Genomic DNA, 25,607 nt, shown 5'->3' with positions numbered 1-25,607 from the left:
TTTCTATTACACTAAAACCAAAATTTTTGTTTTCGGTATTGCGTCTTTCAAACTAACAGGGATAATCATATGACGATTTAGTAATATGATAAAAGCCAAATGGTATCATGTAAATAAAAATACGTATATGCGTGATGACTGGTTTACACTAGAAAATATATCATTTTCAAGATACATAATGACTGAGACTTTACCTAGGTTGTCCGTCCTGAAGTAGATAATGATGTGATGGATACTGTGGATGCTGCTCAGGTTCACCCACCAGGTGGCTGTTTGTTTGTAAGACGCTGATACAGCACATTGACCACTGTACCAGCTCAGGTCAGATTTACGTCCGTCCACAGCGTTACTGGCGTCATATCTGTAGTCACCTGGTTTGTTTGGGTACTGCTGGTATGCTGGTTTATTGAGGGCAACGTTAACTGTCAACAAACACACAACCCCATATATACAACATTATTTACATTTACAAAAATTAGTGGGTTCATTTAAACTAACATTTTCTTATGAACGATCTTCATAAACAAAACCAATTAAAGTGGGATTTTATTTGATTTGTCCGAACAGTTCTTGTCATTTCATGTTATAAAAAGTCCAATTTTATAAATTATTGTTTTTCATAAAAACCTGAATGTATCAAAAACATTATTTCATATGAATAACTCTACCAAACCAAAATTAATGATGATATTGTTTATCCTAATGTGTTTATCTAAAATAGTTTTTTAAAGCAATTTATTTCGGTAATAAAATTTAAATGTCATTTGTGAAAATACTAAGCAAACAATATTTAGGAAATAAGTGAACTAATAATGCAACGTATATAACATACTAGTGATGAACACTACAGGTAGATAACCGACTCAATTAGAATGTTGTTTATGTGAAAGGGAATATTACATTATATACTAGCTTTTTAATTATATTTCAAATGACGATTGCATTATATGCATGTAAAACTCACCATACGCCCGTGAAATCGCAAACACTACAATCAATAAAAACAAGGACAACATATCTATAGGTAAATACATCTAGTGAAGTTTAATTATACTCTACAACGTATATGATTATGCCGGAATATATTTCACAGTTACTCTTTCATGCGGAAATTAATGAATACAATTACCGGATACAAAAACTTCAGATAATATCTAATTAGTAATATAAAAAGGATTGGCAAGGGAACATGAATGTGTGAAACGATTGGCCAAGTTACCACTGGTCTCCGATGACTTAAACTCAAACATTATAAACAAGCACCCTTGATTATGAAAAAAATACTTGCGACTCTTGTTAGCCAAACACGTTCATTATATCTCTCAAAAGCTTATTTCGATGTGGTGGTTTTTGTGTATTGATTTAAGTTCTATAAAAATAGAAAAGGTTCACAATCACCATTCTTAGCACATGATCTATGACTGTATTCAGTGACCAAGTTAAAATGTAGGTCGACATAAAACAAAACTAACATGCAATAATCAACCACAAACGAACACGATATGCCTTAAGTGAAAAATATATTAAAAGGAAAAGATATAACTAAATGATTTGCAGTCATGCACGTCAATCTTTACAAAATTACCGAGTCTATGTATTACGTTTATAAATAAATAATAATAAATATTACAATTTATGAAAACTATTATTTATTACTAATGCAAAGTAAGATGACATCATGTTTATGTAAGCTTACCATAAGCCTTTGAAATAGCCAAAAGTCCCACGTAAAAAAAACCACTATTAACATAATTTTAAGAAAATGCACATATTGAAATTAAAAATCAACTACTATGTAGAATAGCTGATCGGGACATCCATCGACACTTTAAAATAGGAAATAATTACAGGAAAGAAATGTCTAGTACAATATCTATTGAGCCAAAACATATTACAAGGCTAAAATGTCTACATAATGCAAAAAAATATATATTTTCTTAGAATACTAGACGAAAAGTACATGTATAATTGAACATATTCAACGATTCAAAATAATTACAGAACTTCGAGAGAGAGAGAGAGAGAGAGAGAGAGAGAGAGAGAGAGAGAGAGAGAGAGAGAGAGAGAGGTGGGTCTGTGAATATTTTTGAGTACACTTTATAATTAATTTGGACTTAACCATATTAATATGATGTGCAGTAGCCAGTTAGGCATTTTGAATGAAAATTGAAGCTTACAGATACTCTACATTTACAACTTGGGAAATGATTTTCTTAAATTCAAAATATGTCTAATAAAATAATGTTCCGTCCATAATAAATGTAGTAATCAGCTGATTAACATTGTCATCGTTGAAATATCAAGAAACGTAATAACAATTCATTGTACATTGGATATTTTGACTACCTTTCAGTTTGTTCACCTTTATAGACTGAAATAAGTGTTGCATATTAAGGTATTCAGTGCACATTTGTGCTTTGCAAAGTACAGGTATACAAAGTATTTACAGAGCTAAATCAGATCAGTGTTTCGTTTGTTTACTATGCAACTTGGAGCCATCTATTTTTGCGTAGTAAAGGAAGGATTAAGATAAATAATCGGGATGATTTAGAATAATATAAACCAATTAAAATCAAAAATGCTACTTCCGATGATGCAATATATATATATATCATTCTTTTGCTAGTAACGGGTTACACGGGAGCCAGAACTGATATTAATTCAAATTGTTCGAAGAGAGTATCAAGGATTGCTAGGGTTTCAGTGGAAACGTGCTTTAGAGGTTATGTGACCAAGGTCATTGATACCCCCGCTAAAAAACAAAACTTCAAGTATTCTCTTATGGAAAGTAATTGGTGCACCATTTTTTCTTATAATGACCAAAGCTCAAGAGCACAACACATTAACTAGTCACAACCATTATTTGTGTCAACAGCTCCATTTTCCATGGCCTTGACATAAATAATACATTTCGTAACGGTGACTTTGAGCTTGCACACCTTAACCTGGTCCTGACATGCCCTCATATCTTGCAATCATTGTATGAGAAAACAAAGATCAATCGTTCTTTATGACAATGGTTAAGACTTGAAACAATGCATTAACCTTTTACTTCCAATCACCTTAAACTTGCCCACATATTTGTGAAAACTAATTTGTCTTTTATTTTGTCTCAGGAATGAACGGACTTCTAAGATACATGTAAGATACATGTAAGTATTATGTATTCTGTAATAGCACCAGGGTATTGACACAATATTGACACTAGATTCCCATAGTTTGTGGGGGTTTTCTAACTACAGAACACTCAACATAGCCACATTTAAAGGAACAATGCGTGAAAGTATTTTTTATCACAAACAATCATTTGATTGGTTACATACGTCGAGATAATATTGATCTAATATAGCATATCGTGAGGAGTAAATGTATTAAATTAAAAAAAGACAGATAATGTAGCACAACTTAGACAAAAATACTCGCGTATCTAATGTAATCTAATTATAACTTATGAAATACACATTCATTAAGACGATTAGCAACGACATGTATAACTAGTTTTAATTATGCCTTAAGACACATATACATGTTTTATTAACTGGTGGTACTAAAGATCCCCGGGGTTCAGGGAATTTAAAAAAAATCTTATTCTTCGTCTTCGCATTCTTTGAACATTTGTTTAATGTTGAATGTATGGGTCCCCATCAATATTATCGTTCCCAATGTTTTTTTTTTTAGAAAACAAGGGACTATAGTAAATGCACTCAACAGAACAATATCTAAAAGTGACAAAAACAAATATGAGTAACTATGTTATACAACGTTTCATTTTACACACATTAATAAAATGGCTATATCCGTTTCTCTAATATTTGATCTGATAAAACAAATTGTGAAAAGGAAATGCATAAACGTAGAAATGCTATAACACAAACAAGTTTGAATTGCTTGTTATATCATTTTATATGATAATTACATCGATTTGTTCATTTACACCATTGTCTTTGATATTAATATGGTAAAGAAGACCGTGAGAAGGAAATCCACGAAAGTGGAAATAACGGAAACACGATTAAAATCATTCTCTTATACAATGTATCCGTTGTATGCAAAGTGACGGTAAATAAGAATGATGGTTTCAGTTCTAGAAACGTTCTTCTTTACCATTTTTGCATTATCCTACCATTCGCTTATCGTGCGTTCAGCGTTCGCTCACCATACGTTCATCGTTCACAGTTTTGAACTCCGTTCCGTCTGTACTCACCGTTTCTTTAAGCGGCCGCCGTGCGCTCAGAGTGCATTTTGTTAATTGCATGAAATTCCACTTTGTTTTAAATGCCATTAATTCCTTTCAGTTACGTTGAGAATGAAATTAAAAACATATTAATTACCTCATAGGTTTTTTTTTTCTGAATCTTGAGAACAAATACATGTTTGAACAGCATTGACACATTATTATAAGACATGTTTTTAAACGTTTAATTTGGGGGAAAAATGTAATTTAAAATGAAATGAAAATTTATAAAACATGATGTTTTAGGAGCATATTTAATATATTTAAATATAATTTATTGAAATTGAAAAGCAAACTCAATACCTTGAGGCTCTCGTAATAGACACTTGAGCATGTTCAAGGGTCTGCAATTAATTTATCTTGCTAAACGTGAAATGGTTTTTATCCTGTTGTAAGTGTACTTCATAAAATTAATCTAAATGTTGTTTTTTTTTAAGTACCTGACTCGAACAATGCCAATTAATTTCAAACTTTGACCCATTAAACAATTGTTTTAAGGAAATGAACATTTATTAATAAAATGTTCTTATAAGTTTGCATACAACCTCCTCTAAAAGTTATTTGAAGTGTTCTTGAACTTTGAGACTTAATTAAGGATTGGTGCACTTTGTATAAAAGACGCACAGAAAAAATGGCACGAATCAATTAACAAGTAAAACTATTAAATTTATTAGATCTATTTAATGCAAGAATATCATTATCAACAAAATTGAACAAAGCCTTATCGCGCTGTGTGTAACTATACATTTCAATCGAATAACCCTTGAACTGTTAAATAGTAGAGCGTAGCCAACTATTTCAATAAAAAAAAAAATGTTTATATATTAAATGTCCATCAACTGTCTTTTATCCAATCTAGTCTACTCATACATAAATTGTCACAGTTTCCTTTTCATCTTTTCTTTTAAAATCATATTTCGCTTCTGATTTCAAAAATGTCAAGTCATTTTAAGAACCAGGGCAATATCATTTCCTAAAGAAATATTTATCCGATATATGTTTTCCTTTGGGACACATGTAACAAGTTGTTTCTTATCATAGTTTTTACTTCTTAATTAGGAATTGGTGCAATTTATTTAAAAGACGCACATAAAAAATGGGAACTAATCAATAACGAAAAAAACCTAGTGATTATATCGTATTTAAGGTATCGAATGGGTTTTTTTAAGAGTATCATCAACTACAAAATCGCGCAAAGCCTTACTGCGCTGTGCTTCAATACTTATTAAATATCGAACAAACCTTGTACTGCAAACAAGTAGAACACATCCAATAACTTCATTTCATTTCATCAAAGAAATGCAAAACAAACAAACAAACAAACAAACAAAAAACATGAAAAGAAACCAAAAAAAACCTTTTTTATTATAGTTTTTTGTTGTTTGAGTCTGTGGATCTCCTTAAAATTAAAATAAGCTAGTTGATCATCTACTCAACATTGACTGAGTGTATTTAAATGGACTTATTTTGGGGGTGGTTTTTAGTCAATCCATTTGGTAAAAAATTGTTTTTCTTTAAACATATATAAAATTACCAAAAGAACGTTATTGCGTTTAATAAATGCATTGATAAACATAATCATTGCCTTGAATAAGTACATTGATAGGCAATAAGGATATACAATGCCGTAATATCTGACTTGAACAAAATTGACCCATGTCATTGTTTTGTCATTTAAGTTATGATTAACGCACAATATGATAAGATTAACTCATGAAACACTTTATATACACACACGATACGATACGATATGATGCTATTGTAAAACATAACGTTGTGAGTACTGTAATCTGTCCAAAGATATCGTCTTTATTGCAATATATATTTTTTTTAAATAATGTAAACGGTTGTAAAAAAAATATATCTTAGTGTATGCAACAGTTCTGTTCTAATTAACAGCGTCACGTTTATGAAAAGACTGATGGACTATAATACGCACCTACTACCACTACCGGTCATGTTTTTCAGCTGCAATGCATATTAACGAGTTAAAATTTAGATAACAGCCCTTGCGTTACATGTATGAACTACTCCTTAAATATGAATCTTTACTTTAAAAAAATATATTATAACATACTTCAAATTTCACCATTGCATTACATTTACCAAGCTTCCTGGTTAATGTAAAACGTCCACATGTCTTTTTTTATCTGATAAGCATTTGACAGTTTAGTTTACGATAAACAAGGAAACACTTTAATTTTATGGGAAAACAAAAACTTTAAGGAAACATATTTATAATATATCGTCTTACAACAATATGTACATTATAATTGATAAGTGCACGCATTTTGATTATAACTTGACCTTACATCTAAGGGAAGGTTGGTGTACATTGGCTCTATAAAACAAATTGTCTCTTGGCAAATAGTCCTTCTAATTGTCAAGCTGGTCTGTTTCAAAGCGAACTTTTGGTCTTACGCCTTGATATTGGTAGGTAGAATTGGTTTCTTTGCCTTGGTAGACACGATCATACAGGTTATCTGTCCCTCTGTCAGAATACCAATGTATCCTACTATCGGTCAGGGCAATGTTTCTCGTTCCCTTCGTATGTATCATCTAACCGACCAGTTGCAAGACACCTTCCCTTGATGACATTTTGTCATACAGGCTACCACTTGGCGTAGATTGATTAATGATCAGCTGTTCCTCAATTTTGTCAAGTGTTTCCCGCAAACTGGTCTTAATGTCACCTGTCTCTATAAAATCCCACCGCTGCCACCAAATTTGTAACGAGTTTTATAGGTAATGTAAACGAAGAGTAAAATGGTACTTACCAAGTGCCTCTATAATTTAGAATTTTTTTTTTCAAAATATACAAATATACGTAAACCACTGCCTTGTGGTTATTTCTCAATATATATATATATATATATATATATATATATATATATATATATATATATATATATATATATATATATATATATATATATATATATATATATATATATATATGTTAAAAAATAACAGAAAGCCGATTCAAAACTCTACCGGTTTCATTATAATCTTCAGGAGTTTTGAACAATCACCATAGATACATAAGTACATACATTTCAAATGATCATTGTGACGTCTAATAACATCAAGTATATGTTGCGCTTTTCAGAGTTCATTTTGACGTCATAGTAAAAGCGTTTTGTAATAGCTATTACAAAACACTTTTTTTTGTAATAACTATTACAAAACACTCTTTATTTTATCCTGTAATTTCGTCCATTCAGTATTTGCTGGTAGGAATTTGTGAAAACAATGCACTGTTATGCAGAATATCATTTCTTACAGACTTCTGTACCCCGAATCAGACCAACCCGATAACGAACCCGATTGTAATAATACAAAAAACCCTGTCGGTTACATTTACAACACAATGCTTGATACTATTTTACAGAGCTCATTTGTTTGTTAGAAACAATAAAAGGAATGGTACATGTACAAGAAATACACAATATTATTACTTACTACATACTTTTCTCGTTTAGTTAATACACACCGAACCCGAAAACGAACCCGAACATTAAACAATTGGAATTTAAAAAAAAAAAAAATCTCGAAAATATGTCCACCAGACGCTACAAAAATGTAAACTTGATCTGTAGTTTGACATTTTGAAGCTGTTAAGCAAATTTCATATTATTCCTCAAACGCATAAAGAAAAAAAAAGTGTGGAAAACAAAGGTGGGACAGAGAGACGGACGGACGGACGGACGGACAGACAGACGGACAGACAGACGGACTGACGGACGGACGCAGAGGAAAGCTATAGTCCCCTCCGGTGAAACTGGTAGGGGACTAATAAGCACAGGTGTAGCTCCAACAAAAGTGAATTTCTTTGTGCTTAATATATATATATATATATATATATATATATATATATATATATTAGCCACTGCCTTGTGGCTATTTCAATGATTGCCAGCCGTCCTTGCCACTTCGCACTTGGGAATACTTCACGCATGAGTCTTCTGTACAGATCATACTAGAAACTACAATAACTGTTTTTGTTGTTTTGTTTTTATACAATAAATTTAATTGAATAACTCTTTTAATCATTTGACATTTTACTTACACTATTTACAATAATTACTGATAATAAAAATACAAACAAGGGAAGATAACTCTTTCAACCGTTTCAGTGTTAAATAGTTCATTAGACGCAGGACATATGTCATCCGCAGTTGTTGAAATTGTTTTATTTGATTGGTTTTATAGAAATATGATAGGATCTGCTTGGTACATTTAAATCTTTGTCGTCTTTACTCTAAAGAAAGCTTTCATTTTAAATTATCGCTTGTCTGGAAGATGTACACCTTCGACTTAAAAGTACTTCAATATCATTATTCAAATTAATAGGAATGTTAAGTTTAGACACATTTTGTGAAACATTTATCCGTTAAAAAAGATAAAATTATATTATGCTATAGTATTTAAAATAATAAGAGAATCTATGTAATTCACTTCAAGAAATGAGGCGTCTATTGTGTAATGGCATTTGAACTATGAAATAAATGTACAAATATATTTATTAGTATATACTTTAAACCTTTACTATGAATTGTAAGATACTATATTAACATCCTTTCAAAGTTACATGCACTTGTAGTAGGCAGTCTGTATTTCAGTCATTTTTTTTATTAAAACATATTCGCCTTAAAAATAAACTTTTTTACACAGGAAAACCTACTTAAAACAGTTGTTTATTTTGGTGAATATATAAATAAATGCAGCTTTCTACTGTCGTAAAAACATCCTTGTTACATGGATTTTGTCATATACTTATATACATTTTTGTTACTTTGTCCGCTGGTCGATGGCGCTGTGGCTGAGCTCAAACCTATTGAACTTTGATTCATACTATTTCATGTTGTTGTAAATAAGCAAAGTGTTACATGTAACTACTATTAACGCTCTGAATGTCAAGATTCTTAAACATTCCGGCATCATAAAGATGATTTTATTCAATTATCAGTCGTTGTTTAATAATGCGATGCTGGTCTTGTGTTACAGTTTCGTCACCTTGTGTCAAGCGTATGGTAAGTTTTTTATGTTTTCGTGTTTCATTTATTTTAGTGAATAACTATTATTAGGTTTATTGACGATTTCAAACATTTGTCAACGTACAAATATGCTATTTTTTATGATGAGATTTTTGCATTAAACAAAACACTCATATATTAACTATTTACACAATTTCAGTACTTTTTGGATTTTGGACTGTAATTAAATCAAGTTAAATTATAAATTCATTGAAACAATGTTCTAAAAATTGTTGATGAAGTTCATTAGATAGTTGTTCTTAGAAACATTTATTTATATAATAGTGTTGTGTTGTGCATGTACTATGCCTAAATAGTAGTCAGGGTTTGATACATAGTGCACACGCCGGAGGCGAGTGCACTATGTATCAAACCCTGACTACTATTTAGGCTTAGTACATGCACAACACAACACTATTGTTATTATTATGCCGACTGTTGAATATACTGACGTACTTTGCTATAAGTAGCTGTGCCGTTCGAGTGTTGACAAGTCCCTAAAAATAATCACCGGAAAAACAAGCGTTTGTTTTGGGTTTTTTTCAAATTAATCAATTAATTTGATTGTTTATTTAATCAACACGTTGTTGTACAATAAAAAGTCAACAAAGGTGTATGTTCTTTTTAAGAAATGAGAGACTTTTGGCCTTACCGCGAAAACTCGAAATGTTTAGCAGACGAAATCTCATTGAATGTTTTTTCTTGTACATTCTTTATCAAGCGTCAATAAAAAAAACCTTTTGTGATTCTCATGTAAAATTTCTTTGAAAAATGTTGTATCAATTTGTTCAAAAGTTTTTAAGAAACTTTAACTTTAATATTACCGTCAATAATGAAGTGTTTTTGGAAAAATGAATAATTTTAATTGCTTGATGTCAGTCGTATATATCTACGTTTTATATATATATATATATATATATATATATATATATATATATATATATATATATATATATATATATATATATATATATATATATATACCGTTTATTATTATAACGGCTAATTTAGCGTAGCGGTAACGCGTTGTGCTTCAAGCTTGTATGATTTTAGCGTCGTGAGTTCGAATCTCGCTGTCGGCGCTTGAAAGATGTTGGTTGAAAACATTTGCCGTGCTCTATTTAGGCATAGTATGCTTACGCTTACGCTACATGAATCCTTTGATACTATGCGAAAATAGCTGAGTATTGAATATATAGTGACAAACTGACAGAAGGCATACTAATGACTAATATCATTCAATATATAAATCATTATGGAGTGTATTTGATAAGTTCATTCCATTTGTTTATTGTCATCTCTGATATATGAATGACATTGTAGATCTTAGTGGAACTGAAAGCCCGACTCTTTGATTTGATGTGTCTTTACGGATATTGTGTAATTAAAACTCTCTCTCTCTCTCTCTCTCTCTCTCTCTCTCACACACACAAACATACACTCTCTCTATCTATATCTCTCTCTCTTACTCTTATGCTTTTAATGAGTGCGATTAAATTTTGTAAGCCGCAATTAACAAAAGCATATATGTCTGTCTAGTATAAAACAATCAACAGTGCATTGAATTTTGAAACAATAGTTATCAACTCAATCATTCCATTTCTTTGATATGCAGCCGAATATCAATGCCTTGTTAAGTACTTTATGGAATTTCATGCGCATTGTATATGTGCCAGAAATGCATAGTCTTGTTTTTAAAACACTTTACTAATAAGAAACAAAAATCCTCACTAAATGAAATCGTAAACCAAAAAAATATGGATGTCAATTTTACTCGGTTGGCTTAGTCGATTGATCGGGGGCTTTATTCGAGCGACAGTCGAGTACTCATTGATTTATTTGAAACTGTGTGTCTTTTTCAAATCAAATAATGCTACTGTTAATCCTACACCGTATCTTAGACTCAAATACATTTTGATTATGGTAATATGTATTTAATTTAAAATTAAATTGAAAAAGTATTTTGTCTGAATATCCGTCAGCAGTTGTCTTTGCTTCTCCTTTTTTTGTGACATTTACACATATTTAATCTTCAGGCAAATTAAATGTGACCTGTTACATTCTATGTCATTTTCTAATTTGCCTAATCAACAATTATTAATGATGATTAAAACGCCTCGATATGATTTATTGATGTGAACAAATTTTTATTATACAAAGATCTAATCCAATAAATGACTGATCAGAAGAAACTGTTCTCCTCAAATACATGTCTGCCTAAGTACTTCTATTAAAAAAAATAGTTTAATCTACAAAAAAAAAATCACCAGGGACACCGGTGGAGCAAAGTGTACATGTAACGAATCAAAAATGCTTATAGAGGAGAACTGATAAAAAACATTAAAAAATGAAATTAAAATATGCTTCAGCATACAAAACATCAAATTTATCGATAATTTCCAAGATCTAAGTCTGGTCAGCGGTAATGATTTGTGCTTAGGTCCAAACCTTGTTTCAGTTTCGGTTTCCCAGAGTAACTGAATAGGAGAGTTGATTAAAACCAACTCACAAAAATTAATAGATTATTTTCGTAATTGTTCTATTTATGGAAACACTGGCAATTTGCATGCCTATGACCAGGAATTAGCAATGCCTGGCTAAAAATGATTATTTTTCAAAACCCTTAACAAATAAAATAATTGGAATAACGCTTCCTACTTTACAGAAAACATTGCCCTTAACAAAACTGCTTACCAAAAAAACCAATATGAGAAAGGGAATAATACTTTTGACGCTAGCAATGCAGTGGATGGACTTAAATCAGACCTACGCTGGAGCGGAGGTCAATGTGCTGTGTCAGCTACAAGCAAAGAAACCGCCACCTGGTGGGTTGACCTTGGAAGTATCAACAGCATTCATCACATTACAATTTATTATAGGACAGAAAACCAAAACGAAATTTCGGGTAAAATGCAACTTCTTTTTTGTTTGTCACTGTGTATACATCTTATTTTTAAAGGGAAAAATGTTAAAACATAAGATGCTTTTACTGCTAATATGTTTATAAGTTAATACTAGAAGCTGTCATAAGACAGTAATAACCAGACAAAAGAGTTTGACCATAAATAACACTTCCCTGTTCTTGTTTTATTCAAAGAGAAGAGTACATGCAATTTCCGATGCTTTTTTTTTTAAAACTATATATAATTTACACTTTTAAGTCCGAATAAGGGTTAAACTGTTTAAAATGTAAATTCATCAATAATCTTAACATTTCATGTCATAGAAAGTATGGAATATATATGATTATAACAAAACAAAATTAAATTTCAATCATTTATAAGATCTATAACCAGTTAGTAAATATTAGAAAAAGGAGGCATCTTGGAATGATCCCAAAGGATTTCCTTCCTGGGGTCATCTTAACCTCTTTGGAACTGTAAATGACCAAGTATCTTGAAAACCACTGCCATAATAACCCTAACTTCTATATTCATTTTCTTTTTGTGTTATGGCGTATCATATGTTATGTAGGTGATGCCCATATGGGATGGTTCTGCCCCCCATGAAACAGGAACTAACCAAATAACTTGAAAAATGTTTAGATTTCCACCACTTAACAATGTATATTACTGGGATTTGTTAGTATTCTGATGCGTCAAATGGTGTTATATGTAAGTACAAGTACCACGGAGTTGACTTTATAATTGCCCCGATTACATATTGCGTTTTATGTTTTCTTTAAAGATTAATAAGCAATTTACAAAATATTGATGAACAGCAAGAAAAAAATACCAATCAAGAGGTGAGGTACAGTGTAAAAATGTAAGAAGGGAGTCTGAATTCTTAGAACCATATTTGATTTAAGGGGGATATAACATTATAGGCTTAACCATTGGCAGTAAGTTTAGCTTGAACATAAGTTATTGTTTTCCGGGGAGAAAAAAACAAAACAACAATAACAAAACCCAAACTTTTCATCATATTTTGATAGATTATTTGACAATTATGTTAAATGTAAATGATATTTTGTTTTTAACCAGTTTATATAATTTGTTTAGACCACAACTCATATTTTAATTTTAATAGATCATTTGACCTTTATTGAAAGTGTAAATGTAAGGGTTTTTTTTTAATAAAAAAAATAACGTCACTTTTTACAGTTTAAGAAGGGATAAACGTTCTGCTACTATTAGACTACAAGGATAAAACTAAAACTCTAAAAACCGCATTGCACATTTATAGGACAACCCCTGATGATGTGACTATTCATTAAATCATAAGAGGAGCTATTGGAACTCCGTTTTTTAGGAGTGATAAACGTCAATTTTTTGCTACTATTGACTCTCTGGGTGAAATTTAAATTTTCAAAACCTTATTGTACATCTATAGGACAGTCCCTACCATATCATAAGAGATGGCATAGCTACTCCATAAAATGTAAGAGAAGTTCTGGGAACTTTTTTTTTTTTGGCAAAGAAAACCCGTCAGTTTTTGTTCCCCACCGTCCCCCGTGATAAAAAAAATCTGATTACAGATCATGTCACCCCCAAACACATTCTAGTAAATCATTTGGCTTCTGCAAAAAATGTTGAAGATTTTTTAAACCTGACATTATGAAAAACAGCACATCATTTTCCAGCCATTAAATGCCTCCCCCCTCCCAGGACACAATTCAAATTTCCAAAATTTTATTGCGCATGAATAGGACACCGAGAAAGATATTAAGAGATAATTTGTCTACTATTTAACATGTAAGAGGTGTTCAAGAAACCAGGGTTTTGGTGGGAAAAAGGTCATTTTTTTACCTATTACATTTTTTTAACCTCCAGGAATACCAGAGGTTTTTTATAACCTTTATACAAAACAACATGGCACCCCTAAAATCAAATTCCAAGAGTTCAGTTCGCTAGTTATTAAGATATAACAGCAGTTTGAGAAAGTAAATCGTGCCGGACGGACAGACCAGGCATGAGTTTTACTAAGCTTCTTATCTTACGCAAAAATATTACTACTTAAGAACTTCGTAAGTTTTAACTTAAGATAAGAATGTTCTGTTTTACTAACGTGTTCGTAAGTTTTATTCGTAACCTTAACTTACGAAACGTTCGCAAGTTTCCGTAATGGAACTCTCTAATAACGGAGGTGTGAATATTCGTAGTTATGAACGCTGCGCAAGCGCAGAGGGCACTTTCGTTTTCGCGGCTATTTACTTTTTATCGTCTGCGAAACTGTTTTGAACAATGGAGAAAGAATAGGTTTACGATATAAAGAAATGATAAATAAATATGTTTAACCCGTATGAGTGTGGAGAGTGAATGTTTTTAATAAAGTATATGTGTGTAACTTTGTAATGAATTATCATGAAAAGCTACATGTAAATGTTTTATTCATTAAATTGCCCAGACTGTTCATTCATTCATTCTAATTATCTTTATTTCCTCCCATAGGAGATTGCATGAAGAATAACATTTTAACACAAATAATAAATACAGCACATGTGTTACAAAGTTGATAGAAGTTATAGTGAAAAAAGGAATATAATTAAATGGAGTAAAGTAAATTTACGATATTCATTGTATACTGAATATGGTGATCGATTCATGATATGAAATCCAAAAAATAGGACCTGCATATGGGCAGCGGAAAGGGCAAAAAATACATTTTTACAAACTCAACGATAAACTAATTTCAGCAATCTAAAATAATATTATCAATGGCCATAAATGCAAAACAAACAGTCTTCTTTGCAAAATAAATGTACATAAAAATCAACCAAAGGTATTTAAATACAAATCAAACACAAAAAGTAAAACCAACAGACATAAATGTAAAACGAACATACATCAACATGAAACAAGCGGACGCACAAATAAACGCCAGGTGGCGTTTTTTGGAAAGCAATATACGTCATCGATTATTGGAATCCGGGATGGTTCGCACCTGTTTTGTTTTGCCCTGAGATGTTTCGCACCTGCCTCGGGGCGAACCATCTCACTGTGTTTAGATATTTTTCTCGTATTATCATTCCTCTGAAATAAATTATTACCTATAAAAGAATTGAAATATGTTTTTTAAAAAAACTATTGAAACAGTGCTTGTCTTTATTCATGCACGGCCAAGAAAGCGTTCTTGCTTGATTAGGATTTTTATTTACTAATTTTATTAAGCCATGTCGTTTTATATGGTTCAGAACAAGAGGTGTGAACCGTGTTGTAATAACATTTATAGCCTGTCTTTCACTTGAGAATTACCTGTATTTTTATAATGAAAAATTTGGGAATGTTAATTACAAATGTAAAATATTATATTGTTAGCATAGCTCTGTTTTGGGGATCATTTAATTACATAAATTATCAGCTTGTACTTTACATTACCCACCCACCCCCCCTCCCCTGTATCCATTTTTTATGGAATTATATCCATTCAAACTCGTTAAATATTTTATTTTTATCCGACTTTTTTTAATTCTATAAATTGTTTATTTACCGGATGGCAGTAAATACAAAATTTACAAAGTTGTCAAGTTGTAAATTTTGCATTACTTCCACCCAGTAAAATTAAAGTGATACAAAATGCAACAAATGACTGACAAAGGGGGGGGAGGGGGGGGCTAGACTGATCCTCAGAAATATTGAGAGAGAAAAACCTAATTCCTAAAATCATAAAAATCTTAATCCGTGGGAGAGAGGGGTGAGGGTGGGGGGAGTAAACCTATACTTCCAAAAGAAAAAATCTAACCTTCATTAAAAATTATTTTCCCCCAAATCATAAAAATCTTAATCCGTGGTGGGGGTGGGGATGGGGGGGGGGGGGGCTAGTATGCCTAAGACTCCAACTTCTCAATGTTTCAAGGTACATTAAGGAACAATTATTTTTCCTGCGAGAAAAAGTGGGGGGGGGGGGGCTGAACCGTCTATTCTGCTATGTGCCTAATGGTTAGGTCTAACTTTGCAAAAAGCCCCCCCCCCCCCCGGTTCCGAAGCCTATGTGTCGATAAGCTTGAAGTATTCTGATACATGCACTTAATTTTAATTCACAATGTACATATGTCTTGTAGCATTTTAAAAATGTTTTTTTTTCCAGATATGTGTATATCATCATGTTTATGGGTAACAAATAAATTACTTTTTTTATATAAGACTGTACAATATTTGATTATACATATGTTTTCATCCGAATATGAAATTTGGAACAAATGTACGAGTATAAACAGGTCATTAAAATATTATTTATAATTTTAAATAAATCATAATAAATAAATGGGAATGAAAATAATATTTAACCCCACTTTTGCTATAAGAATAAGACTGGTAAAAATCGTAGTTAAATAGTGGATGCAGTTGGGTAATGTAAAGTTCAAGCAGATACCGGTAATTTATGTAATTAAATGGTCCCCAAAATAGATCTATGCTAACCATATATACATGTTCATTTCTAATTAAATCAACACTCCTTTTTTATAAAAAGACGACATCAATCAACCAAACTTGTTGTAAATTTATTAAGACCCGACACTCTAGACCACATTATGAGTACACGTTATACACTGATATTGTTATTATGGATGCATAGAGTGTTTCGGCGGTTTTTGTAAGAGTTATGGTTTTAACTCTTGAGGCCCGCCTCATCAGGGGTCTACCTATTATGATTTTCTCATTATTGTAATCGTGATTGAATTATCATTTCGCCGATATTCTTGTGTTTACTGTAGGCGATTATAGGTTCATTGGTAAAAAGTTCTTTGCATATTTCATCATTTTTAAGGACATTCCAGTATTTCAGGATGCGCTTTTTGAGACCCTTCAAGTGTGGGTTGTACTTGGTTATCATGACATTTGGTTGTCGTTGTTTGCATTTTATATCTGTTTTCACCAAATACTTCTTTCTATTTGTGTTTTCCATTGTACGTACAATGGGATCTATTTCCTTATCAGAGTAACCTCTCTTTGATAGGTGTGTCTTGAAATCCGTTAGAATTGTAGATAGAATGCAAGGATCACTGGTATTCCTTGTATGTCTGATGCATTCGCCTTTTATGAACCCTTTAAAGACAGAAGGACTATGGGTGCTTTTTCTGTGTAGATATTGAAAATTGTTTGTTGGTTTTATATATGATTTAATATCAAGTATGTTATTTTCCTGAAACCTCACGCCTTTGTATATAGTAGTGTCCAGAAAATTGACACTTTTTTCTGAGATTTCATACGTGAATTTCAGGTGTTCGTGACATGTATTGCCGATGTCAAAAAATTCTAAAATTTCATTTTGTGTGCCGTCAAAGGCTATAAAACCATCGTCTCTAAATCGCCCGTGGTAAAGAACTTGATTGGCGAATTTGAATTTTGACATTATATAGTTGGTGATTTGATACATTCTTGTATCTGAAATTTCTGGAGATGGTATTGCACCCATACTGCATCCTATGATTTGTTTAAAGTATTTTCCATTGAACTCAAAGTAATTGTTTTCCAAGACGCATTTCAATAAGAAGATAAGATCTTCGCTCTCTGGATAAGGAATGTCGATTTGTGGTTTGTTTGCGTTTTTGTAAGTTTCATTGACGGCGCTGAGTAATTCGCCGAATTCCATGTTGGTATACATACTAGTTACATCATATGTAATTAGTAACACCTCTGCTGGAAGTTCGAGAGTCTCAATTTTATTGATAAAATCGGCGGTGTCCTTAATATAAGTTGATTGATTTTGTACTATGGGAATGAGAAAGTAATCGCAATATGCGCCGATTTTCCGTGTTGGCGTATCACACTGTGAAATAATCGGGCGGCCAGGTGGTAATTGTCTGATGCTGCATAGGCCGTTTTGAAGGGCATATCGGACTTCATCTTTGATTTTGTGTATTTTAGGGAGCAAGTATAAATGACCGCATTTAAGCGATGGTTTGTTATCGCAGAGATAACGATACGTTTCCTTATCTATTGAGCCCTTAGAGTACATTTGCGTTACTCTATTTTGTATGATATAATGCAAGTTCTGTAGATCTGGTTTATCAACTTGCATGTAATGTTTTGATTTGAGTTGGCGCATGGCCTCTGCAATATATTGGTCTTTGTCCATAATAACAATTGTATTGCTTTTGTCCGCTTTTTTGATAACAATATTGTTATTGTTTTTCAGAGACGTCAGTGCTTCTCTTTCAAGCTTAGACGTATTATTTTGAATTTTCTTGATTGGAATAGATGACAATTCTAATTTAGTTTTGTCGATGTAATCCTCTAATGCATAACATGTGAATGAGGGGTTGTAACCAGAGGGTTTTTTGAATGGGTGAATTGGAAGATTTTCCCCTTTGTCAAAATGATACTTGCATCGGAGTTTTCTAGCAAACTCGTCAAAGTCGTTCAAGATGACTTTTTTAGTGTTGCTGTTTTGTGGAGTCGGTATAAATTTTAAACCTTTACTGAGCACAGAATACTCGTGTTGGTTGACTTTGTACTTTGATAGATTGAGTACATACTTCTGAGAGTTGTTCTCGTTATTTTTGTATGTATTTTTAAATTGTATTAGATTAGATTGGGATCTGCGACAGTTTTTTCTGGTTTTGTTCCGTTTATTAAAACGTCTTGCCATTTTAATAAAGAATACCCAGAAATGTAGTAGATCTTAGTTACTTATGAGAATCAAAGGTTCCGTCTACTAAACGACTGGTCGATGTAGTAGAGGAAAGTAACTGGTTTGTTAAAATCCTTGGGAAGATATTAGTGAAGATAACACGTGGCTTCAAACTACGCCCCGTTTGAAACTGAGGCTAATACATCTAAATAACCACAACCCAACCTTGTGTTAACAATCAGATGATAATGAATAAAAACAAATAATGCAAGTATAATGGTATATTCTGGTATCACATGATATATAAACAATACCGTAGTATTATAATCTTTAACTAACAAAGTTAGTAATTAATTTCAAATATGTTCTTGATTATGAGGGTTTAACAGTTCCAATCACAGAGTATTGTGCATCACATTGTCACAAAAACGCTATATTCATTTCGGGTAGAGTGTTTCCAGAAATTTTGATATGAACACCCCGTTGGTCAGAACATTATAAGTGTCAATATGGCCTGCCTCTTAGTTGTTGTCTGCGTGGTCCAGGTCTACGGAAGGGTCTTCCGCGTGGTCTTTTAGACTGGTCCCGCGTTTGGGAGTTAGATTGGGTTGCTGTTGCTACCCTGCTCCTGAATTCCTGGATTTCCGTTATCTGGTCTTGGTTGATTTTGGTTATGTTTTCGTCAAAGCGACGCTTTTCAATTTCAAAATCAACAGTCTGGCGCCTAACTGCTTGGAGAGTTTGATTTCGGATTTGGTTACTCTCCATTTCCTTGGTTTTGATTTCCGCCTCCACATAGTCAAGGACTAATTGGGCTGTTTGTTTATTCTGGGATTCGGCCAAGTCTCGCCAGAATTTTTCAAACTTCTCATTTCCTTCGCCGTCCAAGTTTAACGCACAGTAAGACCGGGTATGAAACCAAGTCGGAAATTTTCCTGTCTGGATTCCATAACGTAAACTTTCCTTCCTCTTTGCTAGGGTCAGGCGGTTTTGAAGTATTTTGCGAATTTCTCCAAGTCCTTCTGAAATTATAGTAGATGAATTATCACTTCCCTCTGGAAGGTTGATCGTCAGATCAAGGTCTGGTATGGCGAATAAGGCTTCCTGGTTTGATGGAACCAAATCATCATCCATTCAAAAAACCCTCTGGTTACAACCCCTCATTCACATGTTATGCATTAGAGGATTACATCGACAAAACTAAATTAGAATTGTCATCTATTCCAATCAAGAAAATTCAAAATAATACGTCTAAGCTTGAAAGAGAAGCACTGACGTCTCTGAAAAACAATAACAATATTGTTATCAAAAAAGCGGACAAAAGCAATACAATTGTTATTATGGACAAAGACCAATATATTGCAGAGGCCATGCGCCAACTCAAATCAAAACATTACATGCAAGTTGATAAACCAGATCTACAGAACTTGCATTATATCATACAAAATAGAGTAACGCAAATGTACTCTAAGGGCTCAATAGATAAGGAAACGTATCGTTATCTCTGCGATAACAAACCATCGCTTAAATGCGGTCATTTATACTTGCTCCCTAAAATACACAAAATCAAAGATGAAGTCCGATATGCCCTTCAAAACGGCCTATGCAGCATCAGACAATTACCACCTGGCCGCCCGATTATTTCACAGTGTGATACGCCAACACGGAAAATCGGCGCATATTGCGATTACTTTCTCATTCCCATAGTACAAAATCAATCAACTTATATTAAGGACACCGCCGATTTTATCAATAAAATTGAGACTCTCGAACTTCCAGCAGAGGTGTTACTAATTACATATGATGTAACTAGTATGTATACCAACATGGAATTCGGCGAATTACTCAGCGCCGTCAATGAAACTTACAAAAACGCAAACAAACCACAAATCGACATTCCTTATCCAGAGAGCGAAGATCTTATCTTCTTATTGAAATGCGTCTTGGAAAACAATTACTTTGAGTTCAATGGAAAATACTTTAAACAAATCATAGGATGCAGTATGGGTGCAATACCATCTCCAGAAATTTCAGATACAAGAATGTATCAAATCACCAACTATATAATGTCAAAATTCAAATTCGCCAATCAAGTTCTTTACCACGGGCGATTTAGAGACGATGGTTTTATAGCCTTTGACGGCACACAAAATGAAATTTTAGAATTTTTTGACATCGGCAATACATGTCACGAACACCTGAAATTCACGTATGAAATCTCAGAAAAAAGTGTCAATTTTCTGGACACTACTATATACAAAGGCGTGAGGTTTCAGGAAAATAACATACTTGATATTAAATCATATATAAAACCAACAAACAATTTTCAATATCTACACAGAAAAAGCACCCATAGTCCTTCTGTCTTTAAAGGGTTCATAAAAGGCGAATGCATCAGACATACAAGGAATACCAGTGATCCTTGCATTCTATCTACAATTCTAACGGATTTCAAGACACACCTATCAAAGAGAGGTTACTCTGATAAGGAAATAGATCCCATTGTACGTACAATGGAAAACACAAATAGAAAGAAGTATTTGGTGAAAACAGATATAAAATGCAAACAACGACAACCAAATGTCATGATAACCAAGTACAACCCACACTTGAAGGGTCTCAAAAAGCGCATCCTGAAATACTGGAATGTCCTTAAAAATGATGAAATATGCAAAGAACTTTTTACCAATGAACCTATAATCGCCTACAGTAAACACAAGAATATCGGCGAAATGATAATTCAATCACGATTACAATAATGAGAAAATCATAATAGGTAGACCCCTGATGAGGCGGGCCTCAAGAGTTAAAACCATAACTCTTACAAAAACCGCCGAAACACTCTATGCATCCATAATAACAATATCAGTGTATAACGTGTACTCATAATGTGGTCTAGAGTGTCGGGTCTTAATAAATTTACAACAAGTTTGGTTGATTGATGTCGTCTTTTTATAAAACTTGTGATCAGGGACAATGTCCCACCGGCATCATCCCGTGTATCGCCTACCAGTGACAGCGATCAGCTTGTTACGATTTATTAGGGTCTCTCCCTCAGACCACCTTGAGTGTTGAAGATCCGCAAACTCAAAAACTTCGATTTGCATCTCTCTAACAATTGTCACATCCGCTCATCTATTCAAATGAACAGTACTTCAAAGATATTTCCCAGCTTACAGTGGTCATCACCAATAAAATATGTTCCTCACGACAAACTATAAGCCAGTGTACCAACTTCACGCTTCTCATTCCTATAATATGTTCCACAGATTCAACAGACTCTCTCTTAAGAAACAGTCTAATATTAGTAAAATGCAGAACAGTTGTGAAAGCAAAATGGATGATGATTTGGTTCCATCAAACCAGGAAGCCTTATTCGCCATACCAGACCTTGATCTGACGATCAACCTTCCAGAGGGAAGTGATAATTCATCTACTATAATTTCAGAAGGACTTGGAGAAATTCGCAAAATACTTCAAAACCGCCTGACCCTAGCAAAGAGGAAGGAAAGTTTACGTTATGGAATCCAGACAGGAAAATTTCCGACTTGGTTTCATACCCGGTCTTACTGTGCGTTAAACTTGGACGGCGAAGGAAATGAGAAGTTTGAAAAATTCTGGCGAGACTTGGCCGAATCCCAGAATAAACAAACAGCCCAATTAGTCCTTGACTATGTGGAGGCGGAAATCAAAACCAAGGAAATGGAGAGTAACCAAATCCGAAATCAAACTCTCCAAGCAGTTAGGCGCCAGACTGTTGATTTTGAAATTGAAAAGCGTCGCTTTGACGAAAACATAACCAAAATCAACCAAGACCAGATAACGGAAATCCAGGAATTCAGGAGCAGGGTAGCAACAGCAACCCAATCTAACTCCCAAACGCGGGACCAGTCTAAAAGACCACGCGGAAGACCCTTCCGTAGACCTGGACCACGCAGACAACAACTAAGAGGCAGGCCATATTGACACTTATAATGTTCTGACCAACGGGGTGTTCATATCAAAATTTCTGGAAACACTCTACCCGAAATGAATATAGCGTTTTTGTGACAATGTGATGCACAATACTCTGTGATTGGAACTGTTAAACCCTCATAATCAAGAACATATTTGAAATTAATTACTAACTTTGTTAGTTAAAGATTATAATACTACGGTATTGTTTATATATCATGTGATACCAGAATATACCATTATACTTGCATTATTTGTTTTTATTCATTATCATCTGATTGTTAACACAAGGTTGGGTTGTGGTTATTTAGATGTATTAGCCTCAGTTTCAAACGGGGCGTAGTTTGAAGCCACGTGTTATCTTCACTAATATCTTCCCAAGGATTTTAACAAACCAGTTACTTTCCTCTACTACATCGACCAGTCGTTTAGTAGACGGAACCTTTGATTCTCATAAGTAACTAAGATCTACTACATTTCTGGGTATTCTTTATTAAAATGGCAAGACGTTTTAATAAACGGAACAAAACCAGAAAAAACTGTCGCAGATCCCAATCTAATCTAATACAATTTAAAAATACATACAAAAATAACGAGAACAACTCTCAGAAGTATGTACTCAATCTATCAAAGTACAAAGTCAACCAACACGAGTATTCTGTGCTCAGTAAAGGTTTAAAATTTATACCGACTCCACAAAACAGCAACACTAAAAAAGTCATCTTGAACGACTTTGACGAGTTTGCTAGAAAACTCCGATGCAAGTATCATTTTGACAAAGGGGAAAATCTTCCAATTCACCCATTCAAAAAACCCTCTGGTTACAACCCCTCATTCACATGTTATGCATTAGAGGATTACATCGACAAAACTAAATTAGAATTGTCATCTATTCCAATCAAGAAAATTCAAAATAATACGTCTAAGCTTGAAAGAGAAGCACTGACGTCTCTGAAAAACAATAACAATATTGTTATCAAAAAAGCGGACAAAAGCAATACAATTGTTATTATGGACAAAGACCAATATATTGCAGAGGCCATGCGCCAACTCAAATCAAAACATTACATGCAAGTTGATAAACCAGATCTACAGAACTTGCATTATATCATACAAAATAGAGTAACGCAAATGTACTCTAAGGGCTCAATAGATAAGGAAACGTATCGTTATCTCTGCGATAACAAACCATCGCTTAAATGCGGTCATTTATACTTGCTCCCTAAAATACACAAAATCAAAGATGAAGTCCGATATGCCCTTCAAAACGGCCTATGCAGCATCAGACAATTACCACCTGGCCGCCCGATTATTTCACAGTGTGATACGCCAACACGGAAAATCGGCGCATATTGCGATTACTTTCTCATTCCCATAGTACAAAATCAATCAACTTATATTAAGGACACCGCCGATTTTATCAATAAAATTGAGACTCTCGAACTTCCAGCAGAGGTGTTACTAATTACATATGATGTAACTAGTATGTATACCAACATGGAATTCGGCGAATTACTCAGCGCCGTCAATGAAACTTACAAAAACGCAAACAAACCACAAATCGACATTCCTTATCCAGAGAGCGAAGATCTTATCTTCTTATTGAAATGCGTCTTGGAAAACAATTACTTTGAGTTCAATGGAAAATACTTTAAACAAATCATAGGATGCAGTATGGGTGCAATACCATCTCCAGAAATTTCAGATACAAGAATGTATCAAATCACCAACTATATAATGTCAAAATTCAAATTCGCCAATCAAGTTCTTTACCACGGGCGATTTAGAGACGATGGTTTTATAGCCTTTGACGGCACACAAAATGAAATTTTAGAATTTTTTGACATCGGCAATACATGTCACGAACACCTGAAATTCACGTATGAAATCTCAGAAAAAAGTGTCAATTTTCTGGACACTACTATATACAAAGGCGTGAGGTTTCAGGAAAATAACATACTTGATATTAAATCATATATAAAACCAACAAACAATTTTCAATATCTACACAGAAAAAGCACCCATAGTCCTTCTGTCTTTAAAGGGTTCATAAAAGGCGAATGCATCAGACATACAAGGAATACCAGTGATCCTTGCATTCTATCTACAATTCTAACGGATTTCAAGACACACCTATCAAAGAGAGGTTACTCTGATAAGGAAATAGATCCCATTGTACGTACAATGGAAAACACAAATAGAAAGAAGTATTTGGTGAAAACAGATATAAAATGCAAACAACGACAACCAAATGTCATGATAACCAAGTACAACCCACACTTGAAGGGTCTCTAAAAGCGCATCCTGAAATACTGGAATGTCCTTAAAAATGATGAAATATGCAAAGAACTTTTTACCAATGAACCTATAATCGCCTACAGTAAACACAAGAATATCGGCGAAATGATAATTCAATCACGATTACAATAATGAGAAAATCATAATAGGTAGACCCCTGATGAGGCGGGCCTCAAGAGTTAAAACCATAACTCTTACAAAAACCGCCGAAACACTCTATGCATCCATAATAACAATATCAGTGTATAACGTGTACTCATAATGTGGTCTAGAGTGTCGGGTCTTAATAAATTTACAACAAGTTTGGTTGATTGATGTCGTCTTTTTATAAAACTTGTGATCAGGGACAATGTCCCACCGGCATCATCCCGTGTATCGCCTACCAGTGACAGCGATCAGCTTGTTACGATTTATTAGGGTCTCTCCCTCAGACCACCTTGAGTGTTGAAGATCCGCAAACTCAAAAACTTCGATTTGCATCTCTCTAACAATTGTCACATCCGCTCATCTATTCAAATGAACAGTACTTCAAAGATATTTCCCAGCTTACAGTGGTCATCACCAATAAAATA

The 25,607-nt window shown here is 33.3% G+C and overlaps 2 protein-coding genes across 4 annotated transcripts in view; one reads left to right on the top strand and one right to left on the bottom strand.

The window, feature by feature from the left end:
• The window catches only part of LOC128174352 (multiple epidermal growth factor-like domains protein 10), a 214,972-nt gene that overhangs the window by 115,561 nt on the left and 73,804 nt on the right, over positions 1-25,607 (bottom strand). The window contains exon 10 of the mRNA XM_052839919.1: positions 132-422. Within this exon, the coding sequence (XP_052695879.1) occupies positions 132-422 (291 nt within the window). The remainder of the gene's footprint in view (positions 1-131; positions 423-25,607) is intronic.
• Positions 9,044-25,607, top strand: part of LOC128172390 (multiple epidermal growth factor-like domains protein 10) — a 36,740-nt gene continuing 20,176 nt past the window's right edge. For all 3 annotated transcript variants that reach the window (XM_052838187.1, XM_052838186.1, XM_052838185.1), the window contains exons 1-2: positions 9,044-9,267; positions 11,936-12,175. In XM_052838187.1, coding sequence (XP_052694147.1) covers positions 9,183-9,267; positions 11,936-12,175 — 325 coding nt within the window. In that variant the 5' untranslated portion in view covers positions 9,044-9,182. The remainder of the gene's footprint in view (positions 9,268-11,935; positions 12,176-25,607) is intronic.

The sequence above is a fragment of the Crassostrea angulata genome, chromosome 2 (genome assembly GCF_025612915.1).
Source record: "Crassostrea angulata isolate pt1a10 chromosome 2, ASM2561291v2, whole genome shotgun sequence".
Taxonomy (NCBI): domain Eukaryota; kingdom Metazoa; phylum Mollusca; class Bivalvia; order Ostreida; family Ostreidae; genus Magallana; species Magallana angulata.
The sequence above is the reverse complement of the archived record's forward strand: the minus strand, read 5'-3'. Positions and strand labels throughout refer to the sequence as shown.